This window comes from Pipistrellus hanaki (assembly GCF_964339955.1).
Source record: "Pipistrellus hanaki genome assembly, chromosome: 10".
Taxonomy (NCBI): Eukaryota; Metazoa; Chordata; class Mammalia; order Chiroptera; family Vespertilionidae; genus Pipistrellus; species Pipistrellus hanaki.
In genome coordinates this window covers 52690169-52717449 of record NC_140512.1, presented here as the reverse complement: position 1 = coordinate 52717449, position 27281 = coordinate 52690169, and the positions used below count along the sequence as shown (strand labels likewise).

The 27281-nt window shown below is 37.8% G+C and overlaps 1 protein-coding gene across 2 annotated transcripts in view; it reads right to left on the bottom strand.

The window, feature by feature from the left end:
* CHCHD3 (coiled-coil-helix-coiled-coil-helix domain containing 3) overlaps positions 1-27281 on the bottom strand; it is a 252354-nt gene that overhangs the window by 79229 nt on the left and 145844 nt on the right. For both annotated transcript variants that reach the window (XM_084896604.1, XM_084896605.1), the window contains exon 5: positions 3162-3245. In XM_084896604.1, the coding sequence (XP_084752730.1) occupies positions 3162-3245 (84 nt within the window). The remainder of the gene's footprint in view (positions 1-3161; positions 3246-27281) is intronic.

The window sequence follows — 27281 nt, the reverse complement described above, 5'->3', positions numbered from 1 at the left end:
TGGCTAAAGGACTTGAACATAAGATGGGAAACCATAAAAATCCTACAAGATTCCATAGGCAGCAAAACTGCAGACATATGTCGTAGCAACATCTCTACAGACACAGCTCCTAGGGCAAGAGAGACTAAGAAGAAAATAAACAAATAGGACTACATCAAAATAAAAAGCTTATGCACAGCAAAAGAAATCATGAACAAAACAACAAGAAAGCTCACTGCATGGGAGAATATATTTTCCAATGTTATCTCCGATAAGGATGTAATATCCAACATTTACAGAAAACTCATACAACTTAACAAAAGGAAGAGAAACAATAAAATAAAATAAAAATGGGCAAAGGACCTAACTAGATACTTTTCAAAAGAGGACATTCAGAAAGTCAAGTGATATATAAAAACATGCTCAAAGTCACTAATCAGCTGAGAGATGCAAATCAAAGCAACAATGAGGTACCACCTCACACCTGTCAGAATGGCTATCATCAACTAATCAACCAATGACAAGTGCTGGCAAGGATGCGGAGAAAAAGGAACCCTCGTTCTCTGCTGGTGGGAATGCAGACTGGTGCAGCCATTGTGGAAAACAGTATGGAGTTTCCTCAAAAATTTAAAAATGGAACTTCCATTTGACTCAATAATACCACTTCCAAGACAATATTCCAAGAAACTAGAAACACCAATCAGAAAGGATATATGCACCCCTATGTTCATAGCAGCACAATTTACAATAGCTAAGATTTGGACACAGCCTACATGCCCATCAGCAAATGAGTGAATGAGAATATGGTACTTCTACAATGGAATACTACGCTGTTATAAAAAAGAAGGAATCCCTACCATTTGAAGCAGCATGGATGGAACTGGAAAGCATTATGCTAAGTGAAATAAGCCAGGCAGTGAAAGAAAAATACATGATCTTACTCATTTATGAATAGTAAAGAACATTATAACCTTATTATAAGAGAGATAAAGAGGCAGACTGTCAAATTACAGCAGGAAGGCTGGGGAGGTAAGATATCAACTGCAGGACTTGTATGCATGCATATAAGCATAACCAATGGGCGCAAGACACTGGGGGTGTGGGTGGGGATGTGTCGAGGGGTAGTGGAGGCTGGGGGAAGATCAATGGGGGGAAAAAGGAGACATACACGCTACTATTTGTAATACTTTAAACAATAAAAAAAAAAAAGGGTTTACATTTTTAGATGCTTGCGGGGAAGGAGCTGTCAAAAGAAGAGTATCTCAAACTTCAATAAAAGGAAACCCTGTCACATTTGTTCACAGACATATTGGCTATGCTGCTCTTACAATGACAGAGCTGGGGGCTATGACACAAACAACACATGGTCTGCAAAGCTGAAAATAGTTACTATCTGGCCCTTTAGAGAAAAATGTGCTGACTTCCGCTCTAAGGCATTCCATTTTATGCTTACTTAACATCTCTAATTGGATGTCTTAAAAAATATCCCACGTTTAACATATCCCAAATCAAACACCTGATTTCTTCCACCACACAGACCCAGAATCATATTTTAAGCCTTCCCCTGTGGAAAATCCATCCTATATAAAGATCCATCCTATGTAAATTTACATCCTATGTAAAAAGCAGAGACCTAGAGTACCTTTGAGTTCTTTCTTTCAATCATGACCAAAGCCATCAGCAAATCTGGTCAACTGTGCCTCTGAAATACCCAAACACACTTCCTTCCTTCCACTGCCCAGAACGCTTGGCCCAAGCCACCATCGTCCCTTTTCTGAGTCACTGTCATAATTTCTTCCTAGGACTTTTGCTTCATTTCTTGCTCAAGACAGCAGCCAGAATGCTCTTCTGCTCACAACCCTTTGGCCTTTCTAAACATGCCAACCACACTCCTGCTCCAGGATTCTGGGGCTCCCAATCTGTGCAGACCTCTTCCCAATGCCATCCTATTTTTATACAGGCTCTTCCCTCCATCCAACCTGAACCCATACTCTTAGGCCTTGAGTCAACCTTTCCCTTGCTTTATTGTTCACCACATAATCTGTTTCCCACATGATATATATATCAGGTTTTCACTGTATTTAGGCTTCCTGAGGGTAGAAGTTTAGTTCATTTTCTTCAATGATATATCTCTGGCATTAGACCAGGGCCTGGCACATCAGGTACTTAAGTATCTGCTGAATGAATGAGAAATTGGCCCCTACATTCAGGAAGCACTGAGTTCAGTGACATACAGAGATGGGTGAACATCTTCAGCATATAAATAATTGTACTGAATGGGGCTTAATAATACATTTCTTATTTTACCTACTTATTAGTAAACACTATATTCTAAACAAATCCAATCCTGGGGTCTCAATCAAAGGGAGTGAAAGCTAACTGGGTAACATCATGGACTCTGTATGAAATAACAAGCAAATCTACTTTACTGCACAGGGCCACTGGTTACATGCCCGGAGTCCCATTCTTACATTCTGGTTCAGCCTTAATTCCCTCCTTTGCAAATCTGTCAATTCAAAGTCCATTCTGACTACAGGTACCACCTCAACTCCTCCTCCTAACTCTTCTCCCTAAGTCCTACTATTCATCTCCTGTGAAAATATTAATGCTTGAAATTACTCTTCGGTGGAGCTCCTGTCTACCATTCTTGAAAGGGATATTCGTTTCTTAGCCACAGTGAAACTGAGTTTTCACAGAGATAATATATCCATTAAAAACTATAATTTCTAAGAATGAACTCAAGTTTAGTCAAAAATTTGGGAGAGTTCAGAGTAACGATAACAGAATTACACACTTAAAATCTATATAATTTTATTAACCAATGTCACCCCAATAAATTTACTAAAAATTTTAATGAAAAAAAAAAGAAACTATGAATAATAAAAATAATGATGATGAGTAGCACTCTACTGTGCAACCTAGAGGCAGTGCACTTTCTAAGCATTTAAGGAAAAATATCTGAGGGAGGTTTATGAGTGGTAAAATGCATCAATGGACCAATAACACCACCATACTCAAAACTATCATGGTAGAAATGACATTCCCTGCTTGGCTTCTTCACTTCCTGGTCACTTTTTAACTAGGAAAAACAGTAACAGTTTTCATTTTTTGATTTTCAAATAAATATCCGGGAAAGCTGCATATGTGGTAATAGAAGAATCAATGACAAGAAATAGTCATACCCTTTCCTCCAGTCTAGCCAGCTGTTCTTTGTAGAATGCATCTTGCCTCTTTATCACTCGATCTTTCTCTTCCAGCAGCCTTGCCTATAAAAAGCAATGAAGAATATACTATATTAGGAAAAAAGCAACAGCAAAGCAAAAGTCAAGTATAAATTCATTAGAAATAAGTGCACAAAGTAGAAGATTTCTTCAAACTATTAGGTCTCTGCCATAGAAAAACATTAATAGGATGATGATTGCTGTATTTAAATGTAAAGAATGAGTCTGCATGGTTTTTTTCTTTTTCTTTTTACTGTAACAGCTGTGTCCTACTTTGTCGAAATGCATCATAATACAGCAGAGACAGTTTTTATTTAACTTCTCTTTTATAGAGTAATTTCAAGCATTAATATTTTTACACAATAAAACTTTGATTTTAATCTGGGCATAAGATAGATGATTATTAGCCTTTCTTAAACAATAAAAAAATGCCTATGCGACACTGTATACATAAACTTTGTAATTGGGAACCCTTAAATTACTTAGTGAAACCTGAGTATAAATTACGTGTATTGGTCTACTTCCTTTTTTATGAAGCAGCTATCTTTAGAGAGAGGACCAAAAACTACTATAAATGTTTATGTGAATAATTAAAAATCAATAATAATAAAAATAATGCAGTTAATTAAAAATATTTTTTCCCACATCTAAATTTATGGTCTTTTTTACAAAATAAAAACACAATAAGCTATTTTTTATTCTTGAAAATCATGACAAAGAGAGTTATTTATGTTTTTCTAGATTAGCAAAATATGCATTTTTTAAACAATTGTTTGTATCTTGATCATTATGTTTAAGTGACCTTTTTCCATATCACTTCCCTATATCACCTAAAGTTAGGAAAGTTTTAAATATATTTTTAGTTCTGTGAATGCTGAATATACACTTGACCAGGAACTTTAAGAAATTATGAAAGGATATATTCTGGCATTCCCATTCTTGGGCCACACACTTTTTTCTTTTTTTCTTTTTTTTTTTTTTTTTTTTTTGGCAAGGTGATCAAGTATCACCTGGCTCAACTCCTATAAAGGTGATTTCCACTCTGTTCAGTTTAAGAGAACCCATTTGCACATTTGTAGATCATTGTTTTGCTACTTACTTTGACTTCAATGTCCTGCAGCATGTTAAAAACAAATAATTATTTAGCAATGTAAGTATGCTGTTTCCTAATGTCAGAAAGAAAGCCAATGCATAATATCTACCTAAATGCAAATCAAAGAAGGCAATAGCGGGAAAAGAGGGCTTTGCTTAACTTGCTTAAATGTGACTAGGCTATTATTTTAAATAGAAGATTTCAGTGAAAAGATCATGCTATGTAAAAGCATATGATTAAAAAAACAAATACAATATTAAGATTTGATAAAAGTACATTAACATGTAAGTACATAATCTACAGTTCCTTGGTACAACACAATAAAAGCCTGCTACCAGGCAGGAACATAAGAGGAAAAAAATAAATGGAAAACTTTAACAAAGTTAAGTGTGAAGAAAATGTGCACGACTATATATATGATCTATAGAGAAAAAAGACCTTTCTAAATTCAACAGACACTCCAAAAAATAAAGCGAATGCAAATGAATGGACTTCTATAAGATTCTCTATAAAATGTAGAAATCATTAAACCAAATAAAAAGCAAATGAGAAAAAGAGGAAAAGATATTCCAACATGTAGACATAAGAGTTAATGTTACTAATATATAGAGCACTTAAAAAATAAGCCCTGTGCCCCACCCACAAATGACATAGACTGGTAAATCATACACCAAAGTACAAAAAATAAACACGTGGAAAAAAAAATACTAAACTCCAGAGGAAGTCAAAGAATGAAAATTAAAAAAAAAATACTATTAATAATCTATCGAACTTACAAAAATGTAAGATAATATTAATAAGGATATAGAAAACTAGAGTTGGTCAGAATGTAAACTGGTATAGCTACTTTTCAAATCAATTTGACAGTCTAATAAGTCTTAAAGTGTATACATTCATTGATATCTAAACACTATTTTTAGAACTCTTAAGTAATTATAGCAATATTCAGAGACATAGATAACTGGGTTATTTAGAATTGCAAAGAAACAAAAACAAAACCCACTCTAATTATTAAATATAAATAAACTCCAAATATACTAAGTAAAAAACAAAAAAACACCACAAACAGAAAAGATATCTCTCTCTCTCTCTCTCTTTTTCTGTAGGGTAGAGAGGAAAAAGACCAACAAAAATATCAACAAAGGTTATTGCAGTGTGGTTTCCAGTTCATTTTGCTTCTTTATATATTCTAAATAATAAATAAACACACTTGGAACTCAGGAGGCAATTTTTTGACATGAGAGAACTATTTTGTTCCTTGATTATGGTGGTGGAAAAATTGTAGAAATAATATTGCAAGGAATGAATTTCACTACATAATGAATACAAATAAAGCATACTAAAATATCTACATATAAATATATGAATATATGTGTATGTATCTTTATTACTGTCAACCTGCTTATCACTTGGCCAATTTTACTTCTAGTCATTTAATCCTAGGAAATACTAAGAAAAGCACACAAGGATTTACTTCTAAGAAAATGCAGCCAGCATTATTTTCAGCAGCAAAACAGTGGAAATGACAGAGGTGTGAGTAAATTAGATTTGGTCAAACAACAGGATATTGATTATAAAGATTTTAGTCCAGCCATAATGATCAAACATTGAAAGCCACTAAAAATAATGTTTTAATAGAATAGTAATTGAACCAATGTACATGCCCTTGACCGGAATCAAACCTGGGACCTTTCAGTCCGCAGACCGACGCTCTACCACTGAGCCAAACCGGTTTCGGCGGTAATTGAATTTTTTTTACTCAAAATATTATATGGGGTAAAAACAGGTTATAAAATAGCATGTATAGTAAGTTCTTAATTTTGGCTAAGAAACAGGAGTTAGGAGGCAAAAGGGAGGAACAGAGAGAGTTGAGTGTCTAGTTATATAGACATGGAAAAAATCTAAAGTATGCTATGATGTTAAAGTATGCGATGATATGGTATGCATAGTGGGATATTTTTCTTATTTGGACTATTTTCCACTTTCCAAATTTTCTATAATGAACAATCATTACTTCTATAATCAGAAAACTATTTTAAACATTAATATCACATACATTTATTCCTGACTGAGATGAAAACATATGAAGCTGAGAGGGTGAGCTCTTAAGTAACCACATTGACAAAGAAAAAAAAATTGTTTTAATAGTTTGAAGAGTTATTTACAGCATGGAAATTATTTTACCTACTAAGTCCTTAATGCATTAACACTTGATTCTCTCTCCCATTCAATGAATGCATTACCCACCACGGTTCTTAAAACACCCGCACTAAGTGTTTCTTTTGTTCATGTACAGTTGCGCAGTGAGATTATTTTAAAATTCAACACTTCAGTATTATTGGAGCCTACTGAGGGTTACAACAACTAAGAAATTTAATTTTGAGAGGCTGATTGCAACATAAATAAAGCACACTCTTTACATTTCCAAATGTAATCCCTGAAACTTGAATGCAACACTAAATATATGATATGCCCACTAAAGAAGAACTACTTCCAAAGATCAGATATGCCCACTAAAGAAGAACTACTTCCAAAGACCTGAAAACACCCAACCACAGTCTAACATCATAAATCTTTCCCTAGATGGCCGGCAGAATCAATAGTCTGAAATCACTGCGGAGAACAACAAAGCAGAGAGACATGGCCACAACACTTTAATGGCACATTGCTTTGAAACAGTTAATGTGATGCTGGGAGCGAAAGTCACACAATATGAATCCTAAAACTTAAATAAGCCTGGAATACATTGACTAAGCTAATAGCTGCCAAGGATGGAGAGTCACAGTCAAGCCAAGGAAAAGCAGAGCACCGAGTGCAAGGAGAGAAAACTTGCACTGTCTATGTGCAAGTCTAACAGATACAGAATCACTGGGAGTGAACAAGCAGCATCACAACATCATTTACTGTTCTAGTCAAATCATGTCTTAGGAAAAATGAATACAAAAGTTTCCCCAACTCCTGTGTGTTATTCCTCCCACCTCACAAAATGTGCCCTGATTTAGTTTTCAGATCCTGTAGATTTGGGGTGAAAAGACTGAGCTTGAAACCATGGCAGAAAGAGTTTACATGAGTCATGATGGAAAACTAGAAAGTTCCATATGCCAGAGAAACAAAAAAAATAAAGAAAAATAAAAAATGAAGTTTACTTTAAGAACATAGACTTGTTGGCAGCTAGATTCATAATGAAGTATGCGTGGATTTCCTTCCTTGAAGACTTACCTCTTTTCAGAAAGGATTGACAAGTTTGTATACCTATCAACCTCCTCTCTTCATTCACTGTTAGTTTTACATTTTTATTTTAAAATCCACTTATCTTTGCCTGTGCTTTCTTTTTTCAAGAAGCAGATATGCCTCAAAGAGGCAGAGGACAGGTTTTGAAAATGTCCTTGAAAGTGCTTACAACAAGATATAGAAAGTTCAACAGGAAAAAAACAAAACAAAACAAAACCTTGGACTACGGATATGGCATATTGTGCTGGTAGAACTTTACCTTCTTCCATACAGTCGTAGGAAAATCTTCACAGACAAAATGTTTTGGCATAGTGGCCCAGCTCCCTTAGGCCTGGCTGCTCCTGAGGACTGAGGTATCTCTCCCTCTGGGTCTATGACATTTGGAACCCGGTGACATCACAATCTCTTAGCTCAGAAGGAGTACTGTTACTTCACTTACCACGAAAGGCGTGTTAAGATTTTGTGCTATGGAAAAGTTCCTTGAAATGTCAGGGTTCAATTTTAATAGCTCCAGGTAGAAAATAATACAGGAACCAGCTCAATTTTCTATGGCATATTATAAAACCAGAGATTACTAGGATTGAAAAAAGGCAAGAATTGTAAACCAATATAAATAGGAAATCCTTGTAACTCATTTCCTGTCATTCTAAATCTTACAACAAATCTCAACACAAATATAATGGACTGGAAAAGATTTAACCTTTCACAATGATACGGATAATCTGTGCTAGACAAAATATCTATCTATCTATCTATCTATCTATCTATCTATCTATCCATCCATCCACCAATCATCTTACAATTCACATAGGCAAACAAGAGCTGGGGAAAGTGCTTTATTCCTTGTCAGAATTACATAGTAGGGACAATATGTAGGAACCTAATAAAATTATATGCTGACATTAAACAGAGAACTGAAATATCCAAGGGGGTTGAACCATAAACTTGTAAGGTGATATTACATTTAAAAGCTACAGAACATGATGACTGTGAATATCAATTAGCCGTAACAAAATAATTAAAGTAGCCATGTATTCAATTAGCGACATACTAGACTTTGTTATAAATGAGAAGTCACTTAGGGTTCACTGAGCCTTTATCAAGTTAACAAACAAAAAATTATACTTGGAACACTGTTTTCCAAATCATTCCAGAAGGTGACCTCAAAAGGTAACTCATCTAGATGAACTTAAATGATACCCAACCTATTGTCAGATTTAGCGTATTTTTCAACAGCAACTTAAGAGGCAGAAGCATAAGCAATGAGGAAACCCCAGCTTTAATGTTAAACCACACTTAAGCCCACTAACATAGTAATGCCAGATACAAGTTGAATACAGACCAGGAGATGAAAAGACAAAGACCATTCTTTCAATAGACTTCTTACTCCTAAATCTAGAGCTCATATCTAAGTCCTCAGGATGTGAGCAAACCCATTTGTTTCTGTTTTGTTGTGTTCTTCTGTCTTCTCCAAAGGAGCTTCAAGAACCTGGTCGACATGTCAACTTTCTCATACTGGTAACACACTGGAACGGCCCACTGAGCATGCCCTCTGCCACTTTTGAGCACACCTAGATAGCAACCTAGTGGTGCATTGCTTTAAATAGTCCAGTGGTTCTCACATAATATTTGGTACTTGACAAAAACAGCGAAATTCAGCAGGTAAAATATTTTATAAGCTTTCTTGCATAGCTTTAGAAAGGAAAGACTTTTAAACCAAACAATTGTTCTCCCGTTTTCCAGTTTAATTCAGAAGTTATCAGCACAATAACTAGAAACCACTTGAGGACTCAGGAGACTGGAGGCCCATTCTTGACCATGCACTGACCCACTGCGCCCCCATCCATGTTCCGCAAGTCCCCTCGAAGACTACTTCCTGAACGTAGCATTTGCAGTCCTGCCCCAGCTGCCTCTCCTATGGCAGCACCTGATACAACTTTCCAGCATCTGTTTTGGAATTTAGTTGTTACTCACTGGCCCCCTTCTCCACTGTAAATTCCTATCTGTCTGTATCTTTGGCATGACACAGGTCTGTGCCTTGTACATAGGAAGCACTCAGGACAGGGCAGCTAAAATGAAAAAAAAGGCACTGAAGGGAAAAGTTTGTAGTCGCAGTTTCTGGGAAACAAATCCATCATAGCCCCTATGATCTACTTCACACCCGATAGCATTCACAGCGTGGGACAAGGCATCTGTGCTACTTCATGGCTCTTTGGTGAAGCTCTGAGCCAGGCGCTCCCAGCATGTTACTCAGGAACCCACAATCCACAAGCATCAGCAAGTATTCTTGCTTGGAAGTTCAAAATGGGAAGCCCCCAAAGTAGAGGTGGCTTGATCAACAACGATGCTTTGCTAATAGGAACAGTGACTGTTGGAAATGAGACTTCCTCAGTGAAAATGGTTCATTAACTAGCATAAGTGTTAGGTATAGGCTCTTATTATTATGGTAAAATGAAAACTATAAAAAAGACATAAGGATTAGGCAACATATTACAAAGAGACCCCCACGTCTGCTGGTGACAGGCTATGGAATGTGAGAGGCTGTGAGAACAATGTCTGCAGCTTTAGCTTGAGGAACAGACCTCAGCCAGCCCCTCACCAGTCCCGCATCCAGCCATTGATTTGAGACAGACGGTCCAACCTTCCGCACCACTGGTGTTTGGACCAGATGATTCTCATTGTGAAGAGCTGCCCTGTGCACTGTAGGATGCTTAGTAGCATACCTGGCCTCTCTGACACCAGGACCACCCCCCACTAAGAGCTGTGACAACGAAAAGTGTTTCCAGACTTTGCCAACTGGCCTCCTGGAAGCCAAACTACCCGCTTGGAGAACCACTGCTTGCAAGCTTGCTAGCTGAGGCCAACTATCAACAGCCTCACCTGCCTAGGTGACTTTCCTGCAAAGAAAGCACTGAAGGAACAGAGAACTTCACTGAGTTTTACAGAAGGGGCCGTGTGAGTCATCTTGGACCTGCTTGCCAATACACCTTTGCTCAGTAACACCTTTGCTCGGTATGGTGGAATTGGGCTGGAAAGGTGCTTGCATTATCACTTGGTTATACCGTGGTGGTAGGCAAAATGAATAAAATGAAGTGCTGTGAAGGCAAAATGAATAAAAGCAACAAGAGTTGCTCAGATGCATGTAAAGTAGTGAATCATATCCTAATGGTTGAAGAAACTGGAGTGTTAATTCTTTCTTTCTTTTTTTTTTTTTTTTTTTTTTTTTTTTACCTAAGTAGTAAACACATAAAACGGCTCTATCTGCCCTCTGGCTACCTGTAAGAATAGACCCATGTCCATTAAGCATACACGATTCCAAATCTATGCATCTGGCATTCAGTTCAGGCAGAACTGCTATCAATTTAACATTTCTCCTGCTCGGACAGGGACAATTGGAACCTGTTGTTAAATAATGTATATATCTTTTCTGAAAACAGGCAGATTGTGATTCCATTATAATTTGTGTTCCCTTTTCCAAAGCAACATGATTTTTCAACATGAAATTTCACCATGAAAGGTGCTGAAATGTATCACCTCATCAGTCCAGTGTCACATGTCCTATGCTTCTCTCGGATCATCCATGAAAAAAATCAAAAAACAAAAAAACGCCCTTCGTGATACCCAGCACATAAACATTAAATAAATGCTGAATCAAACGTGAACCAAACTGTTAGGGTTTCAGAGTTCTCAAATGAGCAGCTTTATCTTCTGTAATGACATGAGCTTTAGCTACCACACGTTTATGAAAGACACAGTAATTGTAAACATGGATCAAGTCTAGGAGAAAAGGCCCAGTTGAATCAAATGCAGCAATTAAAGAAAGTTCTAGAAGACCGAGTTCTGTAAATAAATAAGGACTCTATCAGATACAGATAAGAATTATAATTGCAAGAGGAAAGAGCAGTAAAAAGAGTCATTTATGTAATAAAAGGCCTGTGGTTGTGACGACCAACCAGTCACCAGGAGTGCATGGAGCACCTCTCGTGGGCCGGGACTTGAGGCTTAGTGGGGCTCACGTGGGGCTGGCAGGGCTCGTGCGGGCTGGTGGGGCTCACCAGGCGGAGGCAGGACCCCTGACTCGCAGGGCTGGTCTGGGGTCCCAGGGGTCACACAGGGTGGGTCTGGGGTCCTGCAGGCACAGCAGGTCTGGGTCTCTTGCAATTTCGCATGCTGGGCCTCTAGTATTTAATAAAACTACCATGTGTTTACATGGGCTTAGGGCAAGGAGAGGCTTTTATCATCAAATTCAGCTGCAGAATGAACTGGGTGTTGCCATCACATGTAAAAGCAGAATGTTCTCAACCCTAAACCACAGCTGATATGGATCAGGGTGGGAAGGAGCACTCAGCATTTGAGATTATGTAACTTAAGGTACAATTACACTAAAATTTCTCTTATTTCATATTGTGGAGAATAATGCTTCCATTTCCAAGCATGTATATGTAATCTGTTTTACAATGGAGATTAAAAAGCACAGAGGCACTTTAACATAGAGATGCTAGTTAAACTGCACTATCTGTTGAAGATATTTGTATCACTGGTCTGACAAATAAATTGAACAACAGCACGGAGACAATTACTGCACCACTTCTGAATTCCTTTTCTTTGTATTAGCTTGTATTTGTCCAATTTAAATTTAGATTTAATGTTCACACTACTGGGACCAATTGGCCAGTCAATCTCTTCTCTTGCAATCTATTCCACATTTAGAGCTAGGGAAAAAAAAAAAAAAAAGAAAAAAAAAATCGAGAGATCACCCAGTTCATTTTATAGGAGGCTCCAGGTTCCCTGTTGACTTAGAGAATTCTTTAAGGTCAGGAAGACAGTGAACTCCTGATGGCAATGTACTTCCCATTGCTCCCTGACCTTGCTTCTTTTCACGTTGGCTTGACTTTAAGGAAAGAAAATGTAAAAATTATCACTCAAACATCTGTAGCTATTTCCAACACTACTTAACATAAAGAGGTTTTTAAAGAGTTCCTGTAACAATTCATGCAGAATATTCTAAAAATGTCTCCAGAGCCAACTAGGCACCACGTCGGTTTAGGTCCTCTGGGATGCAGATGCTGAGATGGAATCAGAATAACAAGAGATTTATTAGGGGTAGGGATATAGGGTAGAAGGAGTGGGAGCAGAGAGCCTCGCACTATGCTGTAGGTCTGGCACCTATGAGACACCCGGGTAGCTCAGAGAAAACCTTGGCCAGGCTGGTGGAAGAGCCCTAGGCTAAGACTGCCAGTTGGAGGGATTCTGGGTGAAGCAGAATGGCCCAAAGACTGTCAGCATGGAGAGAGCATGGCTGGGAGTGAACACAGATAGACCCAAAGTTGAAGCAGCTGATGGCACCTTTCACAGCAAGTTCTCTCTTAGAGACAGGGCCAAAGGCACAAGCCCATGGCTCCACATACTCTGATTTGCTAATTAACCCAAAACAAATGATGATGACAATGAACTTTAAGCAGGTCTTAAACTTCAGCTTCCAGTTTGTTCAGAAAGTAAACCAGCAAACCAAAAATGGGGGTATATCTGTTTGTATACCTCAATTCCTGATAGAATCGCTTCACTTATGTAGGCTGGGCTGAGTAAGTCCTATTGGACCTACGAAATACAATGAGTCAGAAATCCTTTGTAGCAAAAAAAAAAAAAAAAAAACATCAGAAAAGTCATCCGACAATTGAAGCTAGAATTCTAGTTTGGCTGCAAACTCATGAAATTGGGCAAGCTACTTCCCCTTTGGGGATATGTTTTCTTCTTTGTAAGTTTAAGGAGATGGACTAAATAATACCTAAGTTCACACTAATATTCACATTACACGTTCCATTTACCATTCCATTTCTTCTATCACTCCATTCAGAATTGACTTTATCGCTAGACCAGAGGAAATTCAGTAAATGCACCTGTTCTGCTGCCAAAGTGCTACAATGCTACAAGCGCACATTACACAGCACTTGGAAATACCCAGAGTAGGTGACACCTGGGTGCCAGGGGCAGACGCTCATGGCAGCAGGGACGCTCTCTCTCTGCCTGACTTGGCACCAGCAGTGGGCTTACAAGGACCTGAGGATCCATCGGGCTTAGCTCCTTCTGTTGCTTAGCAATATTCACTGGGCTGTTTCCTGAACCTCACACCACCTGGCAGATTCAGAGGTAAGACTGAGGGTGAAAGGGGTCATTTCTAAAACAAGTTCAACTCACTGATGCTCACCAAATCCCAGTGGCTCTCATTTTCCGCCCAAAATGACTAAGTTCAGAAAATAATTGGGCATCCTGATCCCATCTGTGGTGCTTTAGCGAGGAGAGTTCTGTGCAATTGAATCATATGCACATAAAGTTTCTTCAAACCCAGCTACTGGGGTTCAAGTGGGGAGAGAGAAAAATGCAAGTAGAGTGCAGGATTTCACCTGCTCCCCGAGGAACCCTGGCATGGCTCAGTCAGGTTCACGTCCCACAGGTCCTCCTTGTCGGGGAGGAGTCTCACTCATCTCTTCCCAGTGAGTGGAATTCTATTGGTTCAAGATAGTTTTCATTCACGAATCCTCAAAAGAAAACCAACATCTCCTCTAGTGCTTGACTAAAGAAACCAAGAAACCAATAACAGAACTCCCAGTGCTGAACTCTTAAGAATAAAATTGAACAAAAGAAATCTTTGTCTCAAATAGTCATCTTATTTTTTCCAGCTTTATTGAGGTATAACTGACAAATAAATTCACGTAATTTAAAACTAAATCCTTAAGCTATGACTCCACTGTTCCAAGAAAAATTAAATTTAGAAAACTGTTAGGATAATAACAATTATTTTTTAAAATCATTCTCAATAATGGCTACTGGTAAGGATGATTTGAAGAAGTACCTGGCCCTTTACAACATCCCATTCTCCCCCAAACCTGATTTAAAAAATCTTTAGCCTCTGTATAAAGCCTCCAGGTTACCTGACCAAAGAAAAAATATTAAGAGATGAGGCTGTGAGATTAAACAGAAGCCTGGACAAAGCAATAAAGTCTCAGAAAGAAGGAATGGAAAGAGGAGAATGCACCCAAACCATGAATCATCAACTGGAAAGCAACAGAGCCCACAGATAGGCTGTACATAAGCCACTTCAGGTTCTGGGCCAAGATGGCTGAGAAGGGACGAGAAGATACCTCCCCGGAAGGGCCAGGCTAGCTGAGACATAGCTTTGTTCTCATCGCTATTTGTACACAGGCGTGGGAGGACCACAATGAAGCAGACGACTCCCAAATCTCAAGCACTGGGGAGTACCTTTCACCGGAACTTTGCTACCAAGAAACTCAAAAATGGATGTAATAAAAATGTTAATTTACAATTTTTAACATACTTAATCACTTTTAGAGAGCTGAAATTACATAATCACACGAGATAGCCTCACCACATAGCAATATGAAGTAGTACAGTTTTGCAATCACCTCTTTTGTTTTCATTATTTTTTACAGTTAAAAAACAACAGCCAACAGTTGCAGACGAGAGACCTGCCTGAAATCTACAGCTGAAGCACCGTCTCGTGAGCGCAGTGCTTCTCCCCAGGCAGACCCTTCTCTATGTTTGGACCCAAGAGCAAAGAGCAACGTCATGACTTTGCTTTGGTTTTGCCTGCTGGGCAGAGTTTTATTAATTGGTTGATGTGATATCCTGTGTGTTTTATGGTTATGATTATCATTTTAATTATATAGTATCTTTTAGGCTTAAAAATCTTCCTCCTGTGAGTATGACTTCCATTCATCCACCATTTAATCAGGTGCTAGAATGCTCCCAGCAACTGTTCAGACTGAGGGGCTAAGTGATCGAATTCCAGTCCAGAGGAAAGTGACCCCCACCCTCAAGCTTCTTAAACCAAGTGCAAGTATACTGCATGCAAAGTGATGTTCTTAAATGACAAACCATTAATGACATTTGATGCCATAGTTATAGGCTATCAAAAATACTCAGAAGAAAAGGGAAAAGAACCTTATACATTTGAAGGAGGCATATTAGAATACGTTAGAATCCAAGGTACTCAGATATTAAATATCTAATCATGAAATAATTCTACTCTCATAAGATCAGAAAGCTAGTTAGTCATGAACTAAGAATAGAATACAGGTTTCCTTGACTCATATTTCATGTTGGCATACTATACAATATCTCAAATATTCTTAAAAACCTGTCTGTAAGAAGCAAAGAAGTCCAAACCCAAAAATTATTATTATTCCAACATCATATCACTAACTTGAACCGCCCTCCCCGACCCCCCACCAAACACAGGAGCACAAACATGCATTTGCATGGCTGATGGGTGACCATCTACAGAGTTTCTGAGATGTGATTCCTTTCCAAACATGTTTCTTATCTGACATGAGTACTGCAGAAGTGGACAAAGATATAACAGACCACAAATCAAAATAGCTGCAGGAAAACACATTCACTGAAAGTAATAGATATATATGTTAAGCATAAATGCCCAGATGTGAAACTCAATTATGTCTGGTAAAAGAAATATTTTGCTCAAAGTCATGGCTTGATCCTTTAAAAATTCACGATATTATCCAGCTATTTTCTGATACGTTGAATGTTTTGTGATCCTTGCCATTTGTCACCTTGCACAGAGTATTTCAGGCTACAGTACAGAATTAGAGCTTTTTCTAACTGAACTAAAAAGACAGCCTGTTTGCTTTGAGAAATGGCTACCACCTGCTATTAATCCGCAACTGAAAACAAGTAGTTTAGTGACATTTAGCAAGTTAACACCCCTCCACCACTTTCCTGAGAGAAGAGTCTAAGTGACATTTTGTAATATTCTGAAAATTTCTTTAAATTTCTAAGAAAAAGGTTTATGTCTTAGTAATAATAAACTGCAAGTGACTCGTGAGATTACTAACACCAGACACAGTGCCCCTGCAGTGTGACAAGCCTGGTTTAAGCGCGGAAGGAAATCCCTCCCAAGTCCCCCTATCTTTTCCCTTTATTCTCTTCGTCTGATGTCAGACGAATGCAAGCAGTAATGATGGCATGATCAAGGAAGAGCTGACAACTGGCTGAATATTTGTAAAGAGGCTGCTTGGCTGATCTTTGCAAAAAGCTATCTTTTGTCCTTCTGAGCTTCCTGTCACCTGAGGTGGCCTGCATCCTTGAGATGCAACATAAAACTATTTACTGATCTATTCTCCCAATAGTTCCTGGAACACTTTGGAGAACTTTTCCAATTTGGTTGGAAGAATGACCTAGCCACCAACTTAGCTCTAACTAAGCACTAACCATGATGTAAACAAACCACACAAGGCATGACATCCCAAAAGGACTCTGGGGCTTTCGGAATGTATTTCCTGTCCAGAAGAAATAAGCCAATCCCTATTTACATGCTCACACATGTAAAGGTAAATGCTAAAATAATAATCTGAAGAACAAAATAAACTTAATGTATCTATGTTTTTATCCAACAAGCACACAGGGAAACTAATCTTATGAAGAGCTTCTGACCTGTGCTATTCATGGTAAAATATAATCAATAATAGCCCACTGCACCTCACACACTGACAATAAACCGCAGTCCTAAAGCTTCAGTTTACAGAGAGAGCTACACAATGAGCAGCAATCCATTCCTGCTTACAAATGCTATGTTTTTCCAGAAATTACAAACGGGGGTGGAGGGTGGTGCACAGGACGAATAAACAAACAAGCATCATAAAAGATAATGTGTAAGGACAGTGATTTGCAGCTGGACTGGAACTGGAAAGCAGGATGAGCAGGATTTGGATGAGACAAAGGCCACTGTAAGAAAAGGCACAATAAAAAGAGGTACAGAGGAGAGCACACAGGAGACTTGGGCAAGGGTCCAGCTGAAGAGGGAATTGCAGGAAAGGGCCGGAAGAAATGGAACTAGGCTGCAAGAGGACTTGGCTGTCTGAGGTCTGGACTTTATCCTGTTGGGGGACGGAGGGGCACTCTAAAGGTTTGTGAGTGCAAGGAAAACAGTACTTCAGTGACAGGATTAGTCTCCAGGTATAGGATGGATTAGAAAGAGGGGAGAGTGCCAGCGGGGAAACCATTAAGGGGACTGTTGAAAGGATCCAGGTGAGAGGTAATCCGGGCCCACAGGTGCTGAATGGCAGTTACGTTCCCGGGAGCATCTTCTAAACATCATTTAAAGTCAATGCATGAATTCTAGCCAGAGGACAGTGAAGCACAAGCTGAAACACAGGGGAGATGTGCAAGAATGGGCACGAATGCATACCATTAGACATGGCATGGAAAAGTTCCAAACAGAAATACCACTGAAAACGTGGAATCTGGAGATAGGCCACTGATGCATTTAAGATGTCAAACACTCTATTCTAAGATAAAATTACTTATTGAAGAAAACATATTTAATGGGAGAGGAGGGAATTTGGGATAAGGCATAAGGTATTAGCAATTGTTTTTTAAATTGAGGCATAACTGACATACACCATTATATTAGTTTCAGGTATACCATATAATGATTCATTATCTGTATATACTATAAAATGATCACCACAATAAATCTAGCTAACTTCTTGTCACCATAGTTTTAAATTCTTTGTATTGTGATGAGAACTTTTAAGTTCTACTCTCTTAGCAACTTTCTAATACTATTGTCACCATAGAAATTATTTTCTTTAACCTGCTGTTTAAGAAAAGTATGTGAAAATCTGCTGTTTAAGAGAAGTATGATGCCATAAGGAAAACATAACTGGAGTTTCCCAATGCCCAGCTCGACACAAGTACCAATGTTCATAGGTTTTATAGCCTAATGCTAAATTTTAAGTCCTTTATCCTATTTAAAAAACAACAACAGACTACTACATAAAATTTTCAACCTTAGAAAAACCATAGTGATTCTAGATACAAATGTTAAAACAATCTAATTTTAATATTTGTTCTGATATTTCACTGAGATGCTGTTTATAGTAAACACGAGTCAAGGTAACCTGTATTGTCTTCTGATTAAACTAGCTTTCTGATTTTAAAAGCATCCTTTAACATCTAAGGGCTTTGGTTTTCAAGGTGTGATGGAAAAAGTAAAAATCTAGACTCTCCTCCAATGATAAGACCAACCTTTTCAATAGATGTCTAAACTGCTCCAAGAAGTAGGTTAGAAGCATAAGCCACCTCCCTGAGTGCTGGGTTCAGGCCACACACACCCAGGCTGAACATGTTGGTGGTATTAATGACAGCAGAATCTGCAGGGGGAAACCCCAGTGGGCTAAGGCCAAGTGGCCAGCTGAACAGGGAAGGGGAGAAAGTCTTTAAAGATAGCCTGAAAGATCATTAAGAACAGTGAGACATCACTGTGACCCACGTGGAAGCAACTACAAAGTGAGATCACACTGGTGAGCAGCCATATAGGCCAAATGAGTGCTTTTGAACAAAGTACTTCTAAGGTAATTTGGTTGAAACTTGGGGCTATCAGCAGCCAAAAGCTCTCTAACTTCTGATTAATCTAAAATGTAGCCTCCATCCACAGAGAAGGTTATGCATGTTCGTTTACTGACCAGAAATCTCTACCAATGTCTCAAATATCCAGAAATATTACAACCTCAATCACCTAGGCCTTGGCGTACAATTATGCTCATCAAGGTGCTCCCAAAATTTGTACTATTATGTAAGTAATCAATAGGAAATATATTTCCCACAGAATGGGAAAAATAATCATTAAACTTAAAAAGTATGATCTGGTTTATTTGTTGTGATAGATATATCCTAAATTTCAACAAAATATAAAACAATTTTCCTTTTCCAGACATCAGCTTTCAAATATTCTCAAAACCACTAAGAAAGAGAAAGGGGTGTAGCTATGCATCTTATTCTAACCCGTGTGTGTGTGTGTATGTGCGTGTGTGTGTGTGTGTGTGTGTGTATGCAAGTGTACATGCAAGCATACTGGGGAAGACGAGACCCTAAAATAATACAAACCAGAATATTTAAATATATTCCTTTGGGCCCAGTCAGTGTGGCTCAGAGTTTGAGCATCAACCTATGAACCAGTAGGTCAAGGTTTGATTCCAGTCAGGGCACATGCTCAGGTTGCAGGCTTGATCCCAGTAGGGAGTATACAGGAGGCAGCTGATCAATGATTCTCTGTCATCATTGATATTTCTCCCTTTCTTTCTGTCTCTCCCTTCCTCTCTGAAATCAATAAAAAATATTTTAAAAATACATCAGTTTGGAAATGAGGAAGAAAACTTCTCTGATGAAGCTAAAATAGAGAAGACACTCGAAAGTGCTCCATATCTCATAGCTTCTCAGGCATTCATTGGGCGAGAGAGTCAGGAAACAGTGGACTTCAGGTGAGAACAGAGGTGGCTTGATCAGATTTCTTAACCTGAGCTCAGGAAAGGAGCAATCGCAATCATGACAAATCTTTAAACAGATTGGGCCATATTACAGGACAGAAGCCTGGACCAGATAAAGGAAGAACGTGCTGGAACTGCATGTTGAGGGCAGCTCCCTTGCTCTCTCTCCTTTGGTGTTTTCTTTGGACTTTGCATATTCTTTTCCTCCTTTATCTACCTTTCCAGGTATCAAAATTTTCATTCTTCTCTTGTCTCTTATTTTTTTATTTTTATTTTTTTTAATGTATTTTATTGATTTTTTTACAGAGAGGAAAGGAGAGAGACAGAGAGTTAGAAACATCAATGAGAGAGAGTCATCGATCAGCTGCCTCTTGCACACCCCCTACTGGGGATATGCCCGCAACCAAGGTACATGCCCTTGACCGGAATCGAACCCGGGTCCCTTCAGTCCCCAAGCCGACGCTCTATCCATTGAGCCAAATGGGTCCCGGCTCTTCTCTTGTCTCTTTGTCACTTTTTCTCTTTTGCTCATTTCTTTGTCCTCATTTTTACTTCCTCGCTTTTGTTCTTATCCTTAGTGAGCTAAAATGTATGTGATGTATTAGAGATTTATCATCTTGTTTTGAAGTACAAAAGAGGCCAAGTTGAGTATTTCTGACTAAAAATCCCTAAGCATTAATCCCACGTTCACCACCTGACTGTGGTCTGATTTCTACACACCCCGCCCCCCCCCCCAGATAATTAGTGGCGCTTTAGATTTTAAAAAAAAGTCTGATTTAGCAAATATATTCTTAGTTCTCTTCATTTCTGCTCATATTGCTGCCTCCCCAATCTTTTCATTGCTTCTCTAATTTTTAATTTTCTAAGCATAAGTGTACTAAGGACACAGTATAAAAATAATAATATAAAATAATATAAAATTGTGAAGCTTTGTGGTGGTTTATAAAAAAGTAATTTCTCCCAGAAAGCAAACTGGTTTTCTCTGGTAAGTGAAAATTAGCAGTCATTCTGGAATCTCACACTACAGAATTAACATGTGTGGGTGATAGTCCAGTGAACTCCCAAGCCTCCTCCTTAAAATAGATTTCTAAATGTCTGTTATCTACTTATTTCTTTTCTAATTATTTTTCTGTAACCTAGTTAAACAATGCTTCTTAGTCCTGAATTTCACATACTTCTAATTTTTAACTCCATTATCTCTTCTTCCACTCTTCACCCTAACCAGTGTATTGCTGTCTGGTCTACTTTTATAGTGTTCTTTGGGAGAATTAGGAATAATAACTAAATCACTCAGTAGGAAAGGATATAAATTGCTGTTAGTGAAACTGTTGAGAAGCCTCTTTCTACCTAAGTACATTGTTTCGTGTCACCATTCTTTATTTTCCTAGAATGAAACGAACAATAAAAATCTAAGTATATAATTTATTTTGAGTGCACTCAAATATTACAGGCTGCATCCAGGTTTATGATTTCACTGTTGTTGTTTTTTAGGAGTAAAATAAATATATGTAACTGTAAAGGCTGTACTTGGTTGGCTAGTTTAGTTTTCTGAATCTGGACAGAATCTAAAACTGTTCTATACAATCCCAGGGAAGATTAACCAACATTTTCCTCTACCAGAGCGAGTTCCCATCTTTACACTGAATCGCTCCTTCTGAAATTGAATCCTTAAAAAAAATTAACCCCATGCTCAGATGCAGCCAGAAAAGAGCCCATTGTAAGCCTCCACATCATACTTCTCCACATCCTAGAATGTAATCAATCACCTCAACTTTCTCTTCTTTTAAATAAATATCTGTTTGACACCGCAAATATTTTCTTATCCAACTTTTCATCTGCAATATGGATCTTTTATGTTATTGCAACTCTATATCCTTCTCAATTACCTTAGTTTCTTCACCTACAAAATGAAGTTAATTATACCTGCCCTATTACTTTTAAGAAACAAAGAATTACATGAATTTTTTAAGAAGTAGAAGCAATATTTTTGTCCCAAGTAGGTATGTGACCAACCAAAAGAGGGGGAAAAAGGACCAGAATGCAGCAAAAACAGCATAAACATAGCTAAGATTTAAGCTAAGCTTTGTCTATATTTGTCTGTAACTAACGCTAATCCACTCTTTGACAACCTCCAGTTTTGATTATAATAAAAACTGGCTTGCCGATTCATAACAAGATCTTACTAACTACTATATTCAAAAAAATTTATTGCATTTAAAAATCAAAAATCTGGCTGCTGATGGGAGATTGTATAGTTAGGGAGACAAGTACACAGAATCTCAGACTTAGCATTTACCAGTTTTAGGAGCTTAGAAAAATACATTGGTTACCTAACTCATAGATGCGATATTAATAAAGTGAATAAACTAGGATACTCTTCAAATGGGCTGTTGTGACGATTAAATAAGAGACTTTATATAAAGCTCTGCCGCAGTGTGTGGCACATTTGGGAAGCACTTAGATACAATCAGGACCAGTAAATGATACCTTAAATATACAATGTGAAAAACAAAAGGTATCTATGTACTTTATATATCAAGCTACAATAAAATATCTAAATACAAATTCTTTGCCAATTGTCTTATACAAAAATGAGCCTGATACAAGAATAGCTCTGCTGAGTTCCCTGTCATCTTCATGATGGGTCACCTATAAATTTCAACCAATTTCCTCAAAGGCGAGTGAGAACTAGAAGGCATTCACAGAGCAATCAGGGTGCAAGACCCTTCTAGATTACCCCTCAGTTCTTTCCACAGTTCTCTTCCCTATACACATTCCTAATTCAATAGCAAGTTTTCAGTAAATCAGCTTAACAAGTCTTTCCAAACCACTTACCTTAATTATTATACAAATAGCAACAGTTGATCTGACATCTAATTAATCTATGTAATAACAAACACAACTGTCATAACATAGGTTATAAAGAAGCACAGCTGGCTCTTGGTAAGCATCCGACCTAACTGAGTAGGTAGGAAATGCACAGAAATGTCAGAAAGTCTGTTGGTGGTGAGCATCAGTGGGCCGTGGACATCACAGAACAAGTTCCATAAGGGAATGAAAGTTGTTTAACCTACTAAATATATTCTGTGGAGGTCAAATAAGAATTATACTATATCTGAATCACAATCATCATCACCACCATTACCACCTTCATCACCACCATCATTACCAGTATTGCCAACATCATCGCCATCACCACTACCACCATCACCATCTCCATTACCATCAATGACACTATCACCATCACAACTTCCATCACCATTACTGCTATCACCACCACTACCATCATTACCAGCACTATCACCATCACCACCAGCATCATACCATCACCATCATCACTACCACCACCATCACCATCATCAACATCTTTTATTTCAAGCCAATTGCAATTAGGTGGGTTTGTTCCTTGAAATTCCCACATAGATTGTTTACCTTCCAAATCATAGCCTTATGTGACCTAACCCCTCCCACAAAGTTATAAAACAAAATTTCAAGTTGGCCAAATCCAGTCACATGTTTTCAAGATCAGTCTGTAGTAATTCTAACTCGCAGTAGACAGGAAAAGACCTAAGAATATTAAGCTCAAGGCATATTACTGATGTTTGGCACTGTATTTTCATACCTCTATGAACAACAAATGAGAACATTTTGTGCACTCAATTCTGTGTGGCCCACTTTTGGATGAGTAAAGATGTCTCATTTCAACTTTGATAAATTGTGTTCTGTGCCATCCAAGAGCCAATTATTGCTCATCATCATGTTTTAGAATTAAAGTTTTATTGGAACCCAGCTCCATCTAGTCATTCATGTATTGGCCATGGCTCTTTTCACAATACAATGACAGAGTAAGTTGTTGCAAGAGATATAGTATGGCCATAAAACCTAAGATGTTTACCATCTGGCCCTTTACCGAAAAAGATGGTTGATCTCTGCTCTTAGAGAAAGCATGGTGTCTTAACCAAAAGACCTAGAAATCCTAGTCCTCCCAACACTTTGGGTAAGAAAATGAGTAGCTATAAAAGAAGATGCTTATCTGACATGCCAGTCCTCCTGAAAAACAGAGAAAATGGTCATTTAAATGTAATGCCAGTTTTCTAACTGATCAATGAACATCCACATGTTCTCTCAACTTATTACTCTTGTTAAGTATAAAAAATATGAGTCATCATGGAGAGAATATTGTTTCCTAACTTGAGTTTTATTTATGTAATGTTTATTGGTTTTCTTTTCTGTTTGTTGTCCTGAAAAAGAGAGGCAAAAATAGTTATGGAGCTTAAAGATATTGATGAAACGCTCCTGTATGCCTGAGGACCAGTTTGTCTTATGCTCCCTGTGGCTGCCCAATATATGGCCCTACAACACAAGTTCACATGGCTGGCATGTTAGTTGCATTGTAGACTTGCCATGTCCCCAAATAAAAATATAATCACTGTTCAGTTGTTTCACTATTTTATGCATCAATTGAAAAAAAATAAAAACATTCTTAGGGTGTTTATTCACAGATTATCTTATTTAAAATCTGGCCCTGTAGTTCATCATGAAAACAGGTTTCATACCATATATTTCAGTACGGCTCAGCTTGTTTGTGGAGTACTTATAAGAAAGATGATCCTAAACATCAGTTCTTTTATGCTCAGGTGCTCACATACACTGGCTGGGTAAAAAGTCCAGTAATGGGCACTGCTGGGGCAAAGACAACAAGTGCAGGTCCTCCCCACTCTGGACTCCCTCAGAGAGCAGCTGTTTCCCAGTTTCTCATGATAAACCACCAGCACAAAGAAGCAAAAACCACAGAATGTCATTAAATGCAGAACAAAGGAAGAAAAATACTCATATGTGTAACCTGAATGATATTTTAGCTTTAATATTATTATATTTGAGTAAATTGTGACTCCAATTTTCAAAAGACTTGAGAGTCTATACACAAACAAAAAGCTAAACTGTACTTATAATGATACTCTAATTTTATAAAATTCTTCTCTACTAAAGAATCAAACCAATTATATATTCCTGAAGTATACTTACACCACTACTTTCCTCCAGGCTCTGAAATTTCATTTAAGAAATGTAATAAAAGCAAGTAAATTCCAAGTACAGGGCAAGTTTCAGTACTCACACCCCAAAACAATTTTTTTCTGAACTAATGAGATTAATAATCTATAAATCTCTGCACAGTAGGCTCATCCAAACAGTAAATAGTAAATAAACCCATTACTTGCTTAAAGAAGGTATCAAAATCTTAATATATAAAAAAACTGAAATTAAGTGCTTGAGTCTATTACTAAAGATGACACACAAACAAAAAGCACAAAACAGCTTCTATAAATCATCTTCCAAAGATGAAATTCAAAGGCAACCGTTCGGAATTTTGAATATAATTTTTTATTAGAAAATAAGGCAATGCCTAAGGGGGACTTCTTATCTCCACAGAAGTTGATGGCACTGGAAGTAGCGCAATATCTAATTTCCCTACAGAACATAGGACTTTGATAGAGAATTTTATAGTTTCAGGGGACTTGAGAAAGCCTTCCTGTAAAGCCACATTTCTGCTCAGAGGAGGAAACAAAGATCCGCAAGAATAATGACTGCCAGGGACCCATAGCCCGAAAGAGGGCATGGAAAGAGCAACAAGGGCTGCCCCACCTCTGCCTCATTTCCTTGATGTGAATGGCTGAGCAGACTTGATCCATTTCTTTGGCTCCCAAAGAGAATGTAGTAAGTAAAGGAGGCACCTGTTAACTTGGTGGACAAGAATTGGGACATGTGAAGCTGCCTGAGATGGTAGAGAACGGGCCTGGGCTTTAGAAAAGCAGGCACTGGGCAAGTATGGCGTGGGCAGGGTACCCTAAGAAGGAAGAAAGGGGTTGACTTTCTCTCCTGACTCAAAAATCAGTTCAGAGGTTTTAAAGGGACCTCTCCTGAGCAAAACAACTACTATTACCACTAACCATCTGTGCTGGTTAATCATCAGTACTCACTGCACTTCGTCCAAATCCCAAACAGCAAAGAGAATGCCTCAGAGTGTAGGAACTGCCCGTGGCCACTGCAGTGCCCCTGATCCATGGGAACCATGCCAGGCCATGGCCCGTGCTCTGCTCACTCATGTTGGGGGTCTCAATACCAGAGCCCCACTTCTCTTCCTCTCAACACCACAGAGGAAAAACAGCAAACTTACTAGGAGGTACTACTGATAAATTTGAATTGTGATCAAATGACCGTTATGGCTTTGAAAGGCATAAGTGATATTTTTCACTTGAGCATGAAATAATTCTGATTGAGTCTGCCATCCAATTAAATGCTTGACCATTTTTTTATTCACTTTAAAGGTTTTAGCCACAGGTGAACCTCTCAGCTTTATCTTGGGTCTACTTACAAATAGCTCTGCTGTATTTTAAGGAGGGGGAAACCTACCAACAAAGCAACTACTTCTTACTTTCTAAATCATTATCCCTTGGCCAATAATGAGGAAACATCATTCCAAACAGTCTTGCTTTTTCAAACCTACCCCATCCATGGTTGTGGAGATTGTTACTGGATAAACATGCTAAGGTATTTTCACACAGAATTTACATTTGAAACTTATCAATTCCCACACACGGCAGAATCTTAAAATGGTCAAGAAGGAAAACCAAATGAAAGAGCCATTAATTCAAGAAAATAAGAATAATGTCTTGCTCAAATGAGGACAAAACATACATTCAAACATATGTCATAACAGACATTGTCATAGCAGATATTCACTCAAAGTTCAAATGCATTAAGAGAATCTTTTAATAAATTTATTTAATTACAAAATTACATTAATAACCCTTTTCAAAAATTCAGTTGATAGTATTATTTTAGATGTCTGTGTTTCAATATAGTTGGAAAGTACAGCTTTTCATTTATAGACAGATTTATTTGTGACTGGACACTAAACTTGCTTTTTTTCATCTGGATATAATAGATAAGAGTAGATACATCAAAGTAAATATGTAAAATACACACAGAAATAAGTATTTTTCAAATTATTCCATTTATGCAAGAGCCAGAGTTCTGATAAGTAAAACCAACAGAATATAGTATTGATCTCAAATAAAATTTTCTTTTTTAATTCTTAGCAACAGGGGTGTCAGGATCTGTAAACCCAACTCTACACAAGGATTTTTTTGTACTTTCAGATCCTTGTCCATAAAACTGTATGTAAAATAAGACAAAAATCAGTACCCAAGTTCTATATCCACATAAACACATTTCCTCAAATATGCCTTGTCAATAGGCGCTAGAGCCACTCAGCAACCAGAAACATTATTGGCCTTTAGTCCTTGAAAAATTTACTTAAATGCTTTTGCCACCCAATGATAAAAAAAAAAAGAAATGGATACATGGAAGCTCAATTTGATTTAGAGAAGGAGCAGGAATAATTAAGCACAAAAAAATACATAGACAATTGTTTGAATATTCATTATTTCTATG